This window comes from Histoplasma capsulatum, assembly GCF_000150115.1.
Source record: "Histoplasma capsulatum G186AR genomic scaffold supercont2.1, whole genome shotgun sequence".
Classification (NCBI taxonomy): domain Eukaryota; kingdom Fungi; phylum Ascomycota; class Eurotiomycetes; order Onygenales; family Ajellomycetaceae; genus Histoplasma; species Histoplasma capsulatum.
The window spans coordinates 3,302,259-3,315,464 of NW_025544801.1; the positions used below are offsets into that span (position 1 = coordinate 3,302,259).

Consider the following 13,206-nt stretch of genomic DNA (forward strand, 5'->3'; position numbering starts at 1 on the left):
ATGACACAGCGCTATTTCGACGTCAACATGAGATTCGATATCCAACCTCCATTGCGAATCTCTCCGGGTCAACGCATGAGCTGGCCCATCGTGGCTACATTTGATGTTGTTTCTCACTTGCCTCCAGAGGTCGTAAGGCAACACATCAGAGCCAGTCAAGCAAAATTGAATATTTGGAAGGGAATCGACCCTGGCCCTGAAGAATATGAGGTGGAATTATCTGCCGCTCTCGTGCCTGTAGATGATGGCCAAAACTTTCAGCTTCGGGCAGTATTTCCGGATGTCCACATCGATTCTACGGGAGGCTTCTTCTTATCTGTACATGGGGTGTTTAGCATGCTTGGCGATCCCAATGTCAGAGATATAATGGTCAATCTTGATGTTAGAGTTGACGTGGAGGAAGGCTCTCCAGAGATGCATAAATATTGTGAGTGCTCATTTATTTCCTTTTATTCACTTTACGCAGGAAAAGGAAGAAACATTTATTCGTCCGCCATACGATCGAACTATGCATGGGAGAACAAGGGCATTGAGCTGACCTGATCAACGCAGCACCGAGTGAGATCGGATTCCTTCGGAACAATTATGAGTCCCTTAATATGACGGCGCGTGAAATGGAGGAAGCTATCAGGAGAAGGTTGAATAACACTCACTGACGGACATCCGACAATGGAATGGCAAGGAAGGCTAAGGAGAAGGGACTTGTGGAAGAAAGGACGGCGAAAGTACGGCTCGATGGGACCAGGACCAGGTCACTGAGATGATGGTGAGCGCGAATTAGGGATCTGCTGGTTTAATTTTTAATACTCCGTAGTACTCGAACCATTTTCACTCTGGAAGGAAAGAGCCGCAGCGGGAAATTTTGGGAAATTTGGGGAACTTTTAGATTTTCTGTTTTTGGTTTTGTTCGCCTCATTCGTTTCCAACACTCATTAATCAATAGGATATCTCCAACTGGTATTTCAATGGAATGAGGCTTTCACATTCAATGCTCACATTATTTCTTTGTTACCACTGGACGGAACAACGCGATTTAATCCACAAAACATCCATCGTCGATGTACGTAGTAGATTCACGGAGTCGTGTATACCCAGTAAACACCAAACAGCGGAAGACACTGCCGCGGAGCACTCCGCGGTTTCTTGGCTCTACGTCACAGCCATCTCCGCGGCCAATGGGAGAAGCAAGATCCCAAAAAATAGCCCCATTGACACATACAGCGTAGTGCATACGTCGTGCATCGGCCGTGCATCGGTCCTACTGGGATTGACCAGAATAATGTCAGTGTTCGGCATGTGAGAGACGCTTTAGTTCCTTGGCGGGGCGCGGCTGAAAATCACCTGACGGCGGAGAGCGCCCATGGATCCAGGGCGGGAAGGCGCCAAGAGTCTTGGAACCCTGGAACCCCGGAATGTTCCATCCAACGTTTAGCGAGGCTCGCTTGCCGAGGGCCGTCTTGTACCAACAGCTCCTTCAGAACCGGTGATATCGCAAGATCGAGTCCCGGGACCCGTACAGTTGTCTATCTCCGGCCGGCAAACTGATTGGCAATCTAAGAACGTGGTACTGATAACCAACCAAGGAGTACGGCCGTGGAATGGATGAAGTCCGCCTCGTTACGCTTCGAAAATATCTGATATCAACACTGTTTCAATACGTCCTACAATCCGGAAGAAAGGTGAGAGGTTTGTTTAGCACTCTTCTGATATCCATATTGTGATCGATGCTTCATGGAAATGTTTTCAACAGGAGGCCGTTCCAAAAAGACAAGATAACAAAGTTGGCCAGATCCTTGTGGAGACTGGGAGACGTCATCAAGGGTCCGGGCCAGTGTCAATCTGTGTGATTCAAAAACAAGCGGTATGCGAGCAAGCCGGGCTGATCTTGACCAAGATAGGATGCAGAGTGCCTTGTCAGGCCGCTTTTACCAGGGGCCTTAGCGAATGGGAGGGCACCGAACAAGCCATGATGTTTTCCAGAAGGGCGCCAGAAGGGACTGATGTGAACCACTTTTGCCGAACTAAGTGGGGTATGGCCCCAATGGCGGTGACAAGGATGGCTTTGTGAGAACGAAACTCATTGGGGGAAATCATCAATCTGGCCCACAACGAGATAAACATCCCTGGATAACGCATTATTATTCCTTGGGTGAATCATTAGTTATCGTCATAGTTATTGGCAGTTGCTGCAGTCACTTGAGAAGATTGAGCCGCCAATCCCCGAGATGTTACTGGCCGTTTCGGCAGCCACAAAAGTGGGTGATGAATCATCTCCTGTTGAATCATTTCACAAATCGGATTCCGACGTGATGCCGGAAGGACTGTTTAAGACAGACAGTTCAACGGGATTATATGCTGTCCCGGCCCGATGATTCCTGCATACATATCACCACGGCTGGCACGCGGAGAAATCTCCTCGGGGAAATACATCAACTCATTCATGAGCCAAGGGAAAGAATACGATCTAGCAGACAAGCCCAGTAAAGCGGAAAAAGGCAACTGGGACTTGATTTGGGTAGCTTGTGCGGGAAATTGCTGGTAGTCGCGGCATATGCCCAGCACTCGCAAAACCTCGTCATCGTCAGTAAGCGACGGGCTAAGTCATCTTGGATTGGACCTTGCATGCATTGGTGCCCATATGCAGCCGAATTTGGCCAGAATCAACAGCCAAAATTGGTCAGTCCACTGATCCCGTTCCCAATCTGGATGCCAATTGGCCATCTGCCCCGCCGCTATCAGTCCCCATTTCGCAGAGCATATTTTTCACAACATCGATGACTTGGCCCAACTTGCGTGTTAGAGATTTTCCAAACACTCTGCTTTCGATTCATGGGTTCATGCAAATTACAATGCTTGGGTAGGAAGGAGACGGCTCTGTCGGTGACATTTAAGTGGTTCGACGAGGTAGGGCGAGAACGGCGTGATCGAACTGTTGCCAGGCTGTCTAGAGCCCCAAATGGAATGACTTTTGGTCAACCTAGGTTGACGATCCCGGGCCGCGGAGCAGCCGACCGACTACACCATCTCGACTCACTTAGTGCCTCCAAAAATAATTAGAGGAGCAGCATTTCATCAGTAATTATTCCTCTCCGTAGCCACGGAGTGACGGGGGGAACCACTCAGTCCTGGCGATTGTCAAAATCCGCGTTCCCGCCGAGGAACTAAGAAAGCAGCCGAGACCCACGGGATGGAGACAATGGTGCATATCATGGAATGTGGGCTTGCAGATGCGGTCCCAGGTGGAATCATAATACTGGATGAAGATAAATACGTCGCTTTCCCCCGCATCTCCTGTTTGTTTGTTTTTGATTTATTTTTTCTGTTGTTCTCATCCAGCCTTTCTTGGTCTCTAATAATACATCTTCTTCGTCCGTTGATCGAGACAAACATTAAATAGTTACACCAGAGCAATAGAATTGACTCCGGTGTCCCTACCCTTCTGTCCTATCACACAGCCTGTCCTGTCCTAACATCAACTTATCCAGTAACCGACGCAGTGCGTCTCGTCTCTCCCTTGGTGCATGATCTCCAGACACAAGATCTGAGATCCTACGCATTGTTATGATACATCCGCACTTGATATCCAACATAAGAACACGATAGCTGTAGAATTGCTATTTTACTTTCTTACCACGGGCCAAAATATCGAGGGAAAGCACTCTTCTTGACGAAGCTGGCTGCTGATCCGCAATTGAATTTGCGCTGAAAACTATCAATCGACCCAACCAAGGCCACCATATAGTCTTTCGATAGGAGCAATCCAATCGATAACAATCACTTATCCATACTCCTCTTCAAAGATACCTGACGAATGTGGAAAAAATCGCACGATAAACCCGTTTCAACCGCAAAAACGGTATCGGAAACAACCGCCATATCACCAACCTCTCCAAACACCGAGGCCTCCACGACGATAATGGCCACCTCCACCACCACCACAAAAACAGCGCCAGCCCGCCGCTTGTTCCGCTACCGCTCCAAATCTCCGTGTCCATCCCCAATCGACACCTCCAGCGCAACCACCACCGAAACCAACAATAGCGACACCCCGTCCTCCACCACTACTACCACCAGCACCACCCACTCCGGCCAACGCACAACATCCCCTGCACCCTTCGTCGCCAGCCCAACAACAATCACCACCACCACCCCTACCACTCCAACACAAAGCCACGTAATGCGCAAACGCCACTCGAACCCTCTCGGCCACCCCAAGCGCAAGAGCAGCGGAGGCAGCAGCCTCAGCGACAATCGGCGGCTGTCGGGGACTGTGAACCATTGCGGGCGTCATGCGAACGATTGGCTGTTTGGCGGGTTCAGTGTGCGGGAGAGTGTGGGGAGGTTGTGGAATGGAGGTAATGAGAGTGGGGAGGAGGGAGAAGGGAATGGGGATGGGGAGGCAAGAGGCAGAAGGGGTTGAGGGTTTGGTTTAGATGGTTTAATTTGGGGGTGTTATATTTCTGCATGCACTGTAGCTGCAGAGATCTGTTCTTTTTCTTTTCTTCCTTTTCTTCCTTTTCTTTTTAGTATTATTGTTCGTTTGTTTGTTTACTTTTGTTTCGATCGTGTTTTATTGCTGACTTTGATATTGCGGGTTTGGTTTGGGGGCGCGGAGAGCTTCTGACGTCATCTTTTGGTGCATTTGTTTTTATCGGAGGAAGGGCGGGATAAATCAGGATCAGGATATTACTTCTTTCCAAAGGTGCGGATTTTGAAGATGGACATAGGAGTTGGTCGCGGTGAAACAAACGTCCAAATGAGTCACCGACTTTAAGGCAGATTAGAAGGTATGGGTATGCTATAAATACCCCCCACTACTCTTTCGAAACTCTTATAAATATATCAAACTAACTTACCATCTCCAAAGTTCTTATCCTTCTTATAACCATTCAATCCATACACGAGTCATATATACTATGTCTATCCGGCCACAATATATTTTCGACGACTGATTCCTCTCTGCACGATCACGGTATACTGTACATACACACGAGCTTTACGAAGTGATGATGAGAAATGAAAAATGAAATGAATTCAAGTTGGGCGTTAGCAAGGGGAATACTTGTCTGTATGTGTGGGGTGTTGTGTTTTTGATCCCAATGCTAGAAGTTTCGATTCTTTTAAGTTCATACACTCCTAATATCAACCTTCCGTGTACATTTACTTACAATCCGTTTACAATCCATAAATATAGTGTGCATGTGTCATGATTAAGCCGTAGTGATCCCCCTCATACATGATCCGTGACTTGATGGAAACAAAAAAAATAAAAAAAGTAAAAAATAAAAAATAAAACCTCACACGAAAGAAACTAGCATTCCACAGCTCGTTTTAAGCTGGGGTAAATATACAAATATATACATATGTGTATTCATTTACAGCCTCGCCGCTGGTTAGAAATATGAAATGTATGTTTTCATTTGCGGAAACTTTCCCGCTTAAAGGGGAATGCGCAATGTAATACTTGTGCAGAACATGATGGGTAATATATAAAGGCAAAGGGACTGGACAAAGTGAACCAGTGCATTCCGAGTCTCAAGCGGAAGCCAGAACCGGAGAAAAGACAAGAAGAAGGGGAACGGAGTCGAAAATGAGGGCAAGCGTGTGGCATTAAAAAATATATCCATGGATACCAGGAGAAATGCACGAAAACAACTTCTCCGAAGTAAAAATATATAAATTAAAAAAATTAGAAACCAAACTCCATTTTCTCATAATCATTCCAAAATCGCCACCAACGCCGCCTTATAATCGCCGCTGGTCTCCCCCTTAACCCTATCCGCGAGTTCCTTGTGGTAGATACCTCTATACATAGCTTTGACCTGCTGCATACGGTTTCTGTCCCAGTGAATCCGAACGAGCCGCTCGACGAGATGCGTATCCTTGGTCCCCCAGCCTTTCATTGCGTTCTCAAGTCCCTCAACATCCCGTTTGATCGGGTCCACTGCACTTTGCAGTATCGCGACAAGTGCTGCCTTGATGTGTCCGGAGAATTTACTCTCAACAGTTCTTTCGAGCACGGACTTGAATTGCAGGTCGTACTGCTGTTTTATCTGGCGTAGCTGGTGATGTGAGTGGCGTGCGAATATTCTGCTGACGACGGCTGCGTTGGGCATAAGTGTGCCCATCGCATGATGGAGGTCTTTGACGGTCTGGTTTATTGCATCAGCAGTGATTGGCACATTCTCTTCAGGCCGCGACGCAGTCAGGACAATATTGTAAAGCGCCCTCACATCGCCAGAGAGGTCGTCTCTGACGTCCGCCTCGAGAGAGCGACCTTTGAACTCGGCTGAGTAGGCTTGTTTGATCGCTAGAAGATCAGCGTTGGATCGGCCGAGCAGGACGTCATCAAGTATCGCTTCATCGGTACCTGCTCCCTTGAGGGCTTTCCTGATGGCATAGACATCCTGCTTAAGCGGGCCGTGAACCAGTGCGACAAGGACATTTTCGAAGTTGCCGGACGTCTCGGAGATGATGTCTTTTTTCAGATCACGTCCAAGGCGTTTCGAGAATGTATCCTTTAGCCTTTCAATAGCGAGTGGGTCTGCTTTGCAGAGAATGCTAATGAGAACCTTCTGATTTGTGCCGAATCCTTTCATGGCCGCGCGGAGGGCATCAGCATCTACTGATAGATCACCTGCCGACATCTGGCCTGGAATGTAGCCTATCGATGGACCTCCGACCATGTTTCCTAGAGCGAGAGCTGGTTGCATCGGAGGATTCAGGCCGGCAGGAGGTGCGCCGTACCCTGGAGCACCTGGATGCTGTGGGTTATACCCTGCTGGTGGAGCTTGCTGGGGGTATCCATATTGCTGCTGTGGAGGGTGGTATTGCCCCTGTGGCTGTTGATATTGTTGGGGATAGGGTTGAGGCGGAAACTGGCCATGTTGGGGTGGGTATTGACCCGGTGGAGGATACTGACCGGGAGGAGGGTACTGTGCAGGTGGAGGATATGGTTGGCCCTGTTGTGGCGGATATGGACTCTGGGGAGGGTAGTTTCCGTACTGAGGGTACTGTCCCTGCTGGGGGGAAGGATGCCCACCTTGGGGTGGATGTCCCTGTGAAGGGAAGGCCTGGGGAGCAGGAGCTCCATATTGCTGCGGTGGATACTGTCCGGGTTGCGCGGCGAAATGTTGTCCAGCTAAGCACTGGTAAGTATAACAATCATTACTAGCTTAACTCGACTTGAGCCCGGAGAAGTACATACAGCCAGGTGGATTTGGATTAGCCATCTTTTTTGTTTTCAAAACTTGAAGCTCTCAGCAGTCCCACGTAAAAATGATACCCGAATGGCCTTATAATAAAAGGAAGACTGAAACAATTCCGACGACGACGGCCAGAGTTGATGGTACGTTAAGACTTTCACAGCGACTCTCTTCACTGCAATGAAACAACAGGAAAAGAGAGTGAAACGCTTCAACAAATGACTGCCAGACGAGCAGCCAAGCAGAAGAAGAAGAAGAAGTAGTAGTAGAAGAATCAGTTAACAGCGAGGAGCAACGGCCGCAGCGGGGGATGAAAGTAACTATTTAACTCGTGGCTGACCGACGAGGCTGATTTCCTGGTCCCACAAAAAGGCTCAGAACGCTCTCCCTCTCACAATCAGATGCGCAAACTCGCCAAGTTCCCGACTACGGAAGTTTGCTAAGGGCTGGCGCCTGTGGTTTGGATCCTAGCCATCGCTAGTTTTCCCAAGGCAAGTCCCTGACATCATTAAAGCCCGGTGGGGGTTGCAAGCGATTGTGGCGGGGCAGACTGGTTTGAGGGATCCCAGTCGAACTGATGCCGAAACGGCGCATCGGTCATACAGGGGACATCCTCTCGCACCCCCTAGTCGGGCTATTCAAAACGGTTCTTCCTGTTGTGCATCGACCGTTTGTCGAGGGTGGCGGTGCTGCAATGCTAACCCGACCACGGCAGTGGAATTTTCTTGGTGTCTTCCTTGGCCCTGTCGTGGTTGTTGGCAGTTGGCCAAATGGCGAATCGTTGGATCCAATCCAAGCGAGTGTCCCACAAGGGCCCATCATCGTGGATACTAGTATTTATCCTTGTCGCAGAGGGGAGGGGCTGGTGCTCTGGTTTGTTTTGTGGGTGGTGCGGTATGGTCATCGCGAGCGCATGAGGATTTATGACAATATATATTTTGATATTCCTCAAAGCTGCTTGAACACAGTTCTAGTCCCCAAGAAAATCAAGCAGCATATTTTGCAGATTCTGCTTGGGCAAAATTCCAGGGATTATTTCTAGAGGTTGTAAATATTCATATGAGTATGGTAACTCAAACAGAGTTCGGCATCGAACCATGGGCAAATTGACTTGCATCCAATATAAATTGTTTTGAGCAAAAATTCAGTTAGATGTCCGACAATATCGCCATAAGACTAGTAGACATTAAATTTACTATTGCATGTCTCTAAACTTGATCTCTTCTAAAAGTTTCCGGAATTCTTTTCTCACCCTGGCCCTCGCCCTGATATCCGCGACCCAACCCCATTCTAATCCCAAAATGGAAGAAAGAAAATGTCATCCCGCAACTCCTTCATTCTCTTCCTCGATTTTTTGCTTCACAAATCCTTCTTAGAAGCCCCTCTCTTGCCGCCAGCCAGCGCCGCACCAACAAACTGCGCCTTAACCTCCACCCATCCCTGTTTCAAAACCCAAATTGGCAAAAACACCCACAAAACATTGAAAAACACAAGGTAGAGCCACAGGTACATCGGGTCGCTGGTATCCAAGGCATGGCTACCGGAAAGCCACTCCGGCGCAAAGGTCATGAATCCTCCATACAACTCCGCGACAGCCAGCCCAATAGCCACAAACCACATCTTGAACCGGTACTTTGCTGTTTGCACTGCCGCATCTGACGACGACAACGACGACGCAGCAGAGGACGACTTGTACAGTGCGTAGCAGATATACACCGCAGCGGGCCCGCCCAGCAGAACCGTAAGCAGCTCGAGAGAAACCACGCCTAGATCCGCGCCCAACCAGCGACTATCCGCCTTGCCATACTCCTGCCACAGGCGAGAGGTGGGGCCCGTGCCGTACGCGGCTCCGTACAGGCGCTGCGGCTGGTTGAGGAAGTGTGGGCCGGGAATGTGCTGGGCGGTAACGGCGGGGATTTCCGTGGATATGAAAAAGCAGTTGTATAAGAAGCAGCCTTCGATTATGAGATGGGTGAGAGCGTCGTAGGCGTGCCAGAAGAAGAGGACGCGGTCTGTCTTGGGGCGCTTGGACGGAATGAGAGTGACGGTGAGGAGGGAGGCCAGGGGGAGGAGGGAGAGAGCGGCGGCGAGGGAGAGGGCCGTGGGGAGATCCAGGAGGAAGGCCGGTTTGTCTATTATAACGGAGGGCATTTTTGCGCCCTGGAAGTGAAAGGATGGAAGATTGTTGGCAGGCTAAATTCTTCTGTTTTTTTTTTCCCTCTCCTTTTTGCCTATATCTTGGTGTAAGCGTGATGAATGGGTCAGACTTGGGGACAGATGGAATTGGCTCCTTAGACTGTGTTATGTCAACTGCCAGAGCCCATCTTGTGGTCTTGTCAGGGCTGTGAACAGCGAGCAGAAAATACTGATAAAAATAGGGGGAAGCCGAAGCTCAGACAAAACGAAGATCAGCCAAGGATAAATTGCTTGGCAATCCTCCTAGCCCTAACGGAGTCAACCACCCAATGTTTCCACTCAACGCCCCGCGATTTTCCATATAAAATCTTTGATGGTCATCTATTGATATCTCAACACCTACAGTATCGAAATAGTATATGATATGTAATTTACCCATTCAAATATATATATATTAATATATAAACAGTTTAAAAATTAAAATTATCAGTATACTGTTGAGCTACGGTCTGTATTATCTTGTGCTTTTACTCATAAATTACACATACAAATTATGAGATTGGTATTCAGATTACAGCATTATCATCACAATATAAACTTTGATATTTTTTTTCACTGAAAACTATGTATGATATAGAGCACTATATTTTTATTTTAAGACATGCACTTTAATAGAGAATAATGTATTCAACAGAAGTTATTCAAATATTACAAAATAATCAATTTTTCAAACAGAAAGCGCTGCACTACCGGCTGATATCTCAAGAGTGGCTGGGAATCATCAGTTAAGGAAGCCCGGTCATTAGAAATTTTATTGAAAGAAATCAAACGTGGCAACATTCGCGGCTTCTTTGAAGCCAGAGAGTTGTGTAGGAGTGCCAGCAGTCTTCCTAATCCCAGTTACCCCTCAGAACGACCGGTGACCCAGCTTGATTTTGGTAACGTAGCGTCGATTCCTGGTACGAGTGTAGATGACCAGAATGACCGTAGCAGCGATATTCCACCACCCAGTGACCGGCCAACCGTAGAAACCGAAATACCTTTGCGCCGCGAGAGGGTTAAAATATCCTTCTTGTCCTGGGAGCGTAGCCAGTGGAGACAAGCCCGCAACCCGCTTCCTTTAGGGAAACACATCGGTAGCAAACTTAGTAGCATTGAAACTGTTATTATGAAAAATACAAAAGAAGCTCCAGATGATTGATTGCGTATCCGCCATAAGAATGGATTACTTAGTCTCTACCTCCCTGCCATTAATAAAATTTATGATCTTCGACAGCCCTTGCAAATCCCCTTCCACTGTTTCCATCAACTTCTCATCAACCCAGCCGGGCGTGTAAGATCCCCCAAAATCTATAATCCACAGGTTGTTTTCCATGTCAATGAGGACATTTCCTGGTTTAACATCTCCCCAGATAATTCCAGCTTTGTGGAGCTCATTGATCATCTCTTTCAACTGATGAATCCATGTTTCTCGAAGATATGGTGCTGCCTTTCGGATTTCATCTCGGGAAGCCAATGTACAGCGAAACTTGATATAGGTGATTAGAATGCCACAAATTTCCATGTTGCTCTTATTTCCAGATGAAACAAGACCATGAATTTTAGGTACTCGAATTTTGTTGTTTATTCCTAACTGATGTAGGTGGAGCAGTGTCTTGATTTCGCGTTCGGTATGTTTTAATAGCTCTCGATAAGCTGGTTTGAAAAATTGCTCCTTTCCCTCATTACCCACAAGCACTCTTGAAGGTCGTAATGGTCTTTCGTTTTTCGAATCCCAGGGTAATTTCACCTTCGAAGGCTCGAGTAGAGGGACGCTAGCAGTCATAGCAGTATACAATGACGAAAGGCGGGTTCGAGGCATAAGGTCATCCGGTTTGTGTGAGGATTGGATTGCAGTTAATTTGCCATCATTGACTGTTATGGTCAAATGAATTGCTGGTGTTGTGTAATATTCCTCTAAGGTTATTATCCGCGGCTCAGTTGGACGAGGTGCCAGGGTACGGAAGTGTGCAAAACAAGCCTTTGCCATCCAGTAGCACATCTCCTCCATTGGGTCTGGTTGGCCAGGTATAAACTGGAAGTCATCGTTATCCATAGACAAGAGGTCCTTTATCAAACCAAAGAATTCACGTTTGATTGCTGGACACCCCTCCATGTTTTCTGCTAGGGCCAAAATATCGAAGCGCCTATCGTAGCACATCACAGTCATTTCGGTTTTATCTTTATCACCACACCAAAAGCTGACAATATCGTATGGAGGATCAAGAAGCGGAGTGGCCTCGGAACTTTCGTTAGGAGTCATCTTAGCAGGATGGGATGATTTCGGCGGATTTGCAAAGGTACAAAAGATTCTTATGTTGAAAAGGGGATGTAGGCGGCTTTAAATTTAAGATGTATTTTGGCCTGAACACGTGATTATCAGCTAATCAATAGCCCAACCAATCAGTGCGGTAACATAGGGTTCGACAAGGATAGGCAAGTTTTAAATTTATTGGACAGTGAGGATACTTTTACGGCAAATATTAACCACAGTTCCCATATGTTAGGCGATACGTAAGCGCCGACGCTAATAATAACATCACAGCTTGGTCAGTTGGTTGGTTGTCAAGTCCCTTTGACAGAATGATGATGGTTTGAAGTTCTAGTCACTCCCGTGCCGCTCATGATTTATTGGGATGCATACATTGCGTTTCAAGATGCTCCCGCTTGGGAGCAAATTCATGCAATGTCAATGTATTACGCGCCGTGCTGAGATCGTTGAAGCTATATAATGGGTAATGAAGTTGAGGAATGGAAGCCAGAGCTCAGCATATCATCTATATCATTTATTAAATCTGATCAACATTGTCACTGGCCGAAAACAATTCTCGCTATGTGTGGTAGAAACAAAAGACGTTTCCGATGTGGGCACGAAGGATACTTCGGCGGTATCAATTATTGCGAAAAGTCCACTACTGTCCCCTCTGGCAGGAGGATCATGTGCGATCAGCAAAGGTCGACATCGATGTTTACGAGCTCGGCCTATTGTGGAAAAGCTGATTGTTTGCTGTCCATCAATCATGGGGTATGGGACTGCTGCAGTTGCACTGAAACTGGCAATCACCACCCTCTGTGTGATAACGGAGTTTGCAACCATGAAATTTGTGCTAATTGCCAGCCTGCACGATAGTGTATGTCAGTTTCTCTTTTTTTGTACATGCCCTTCCGAGTTGGGAAATGTTAAAACAATAAATAACCAACCATGCAGCTACTTAGGTTGCGAACCAACCGTCCCACATATCGACGCCAGCGCATATCAGTCGCTGGTCGCTTGGTAACGTGCCACCACATGATCGGCCGGCCAGTTTCAACGGGTAGAGAGCATTTGTCCTAGGAACTGCTCAGTTTGTCTGATCTCTACCAGTCCGGTACGGATTTGGATTCGACCTTGATATACGGGAAGGACAGGAGGGGTAGGAAGATTCTGTCTTCGGGCTCGGTATTCTTATAGTCTTATGGTTGTGCTTAAGTCTTTTTATACGGTAGTTTTAAGATTTCCAACCGGTAATTCATCAGGCTCTTCTCAAACAGTTCTATTTACAGAATATTAGCGAGCGTGTTGGGTCTTACACGCCTGAGCATGCCTGCTCCCTGGTATCAAATTAGGACTCACTAGGCATTTTGTTCCAACACAGCATCTTCATAATGATTCAATAAATAAGCGCGTGCAGGAACCTTCAGAAGCTATTGAAAGTGCCAATCCAGGTTCCGTTCAGGAAACCTGCAGACGGCAGCACAATCGGACCGAACATGATTTTGTACCCAGCATTGATTCACAGAGTACATCATCGAAAACCAGTAGCTCAATATTAGAAGTGCCCGAGAG

The 13,206-nt window shown here is 47.3% G+C and overlaps 5 protein-coding genes across 5 annotated transcripts; 2 read left to right on the top strand and 3 right to left on the bottom strand.

The window, feature by feature from the left end:
• On the top strand, positions 1-2,372 carry HCBG_01076 (uncharacterized protein; the record flags this gene model as incomplete). The annotated part of the gene is made up of 7 exons (XM_045428126.1): positions 1-427; positions 553-637; positions 683-725; positions 944-1,255; positions 1,433-1,564; positions 1,751-2,064; positions 2,162-2,372. The coding sequence occupies 7 exons, from the start codon at positions 1-3 to the stop codon at positions 2,370-2,372; spliced, it is 1,524 nt and encodes a 507-aa protein (XP_045292101.1).
• A 3,345-nt stretch (positions 2,373-5,717) lies between these two features.
• HCBG_01077 (annexin) lies at positions 5,718-7,232 on the bottom strand (the record flags this gene model as incomplete). Its single annotated transcript, XM_045428127.1, has 2 exons — positions 5,718-7,141; positions 7,208-7,232. The coding sequence occupies 2 exons, from the start codon at positions 7,230-7,232 to the stop codon at positions 5,718-5,720; spliced, it is 1,449 nt and encodes a 482-aa protein (XP_045292102.1).
• A 550-nt stretch (positions 7,233-7,782) lies between these two features.
• HCBG_01078 (uncharacterized protein) lies at positions 7,783-8,247 on the top strand (the record flags this gene model as incomplete). Its single annotated transcript, XM_045428128.1, has 2 exons — positions 7,783-8,038; positions 8,174-8,247. 2 exons carry the CDS (start codon positions 7,783-7,785, stop codon positions 8,245-8,247), a joined length of 330 nt encoding a protein of 109 aa, XP_045292103.1.
• Positions 8,248-8,564: 317 nt separating this feature from the next.
• On the bottom strand, positions 8,565-9,356 carry HCBG_01079 (uncharacterized protein; the record flags this gene model as incomplete). Its single annotated transcript, XM_045428129.1, has 1 exon — positions 8,565-9,356. The coding sequence occupies one exon, from the start codon at positions 9,354-9,356 to the stop codon at positions 8,565-8,567; it is 792 nt and encodes a 263-aa protein (XP_045292104.1).
• Positions 9,357-10,566: 1,210 nt separating this feature from the next.
• HCBG_01080 (uncharacterized protein) lies at positions 10,567-11,643 on the bottom strand (the record flags this gene model as incomplete). The annotated part of the gene is made up of 1 exon (XM_045428130.1): positions 10,567-11,643. The coding sequence occupies one exon, from the start codon at positions 11,641-11,643 to the stop codon at positions 10,567-10,569; it is 1,077 nt and encodes a 358-aa protein (XP_045292105.1).
• Positions 11,644-13,206: the final 1,563 nt, after the last annotated feature.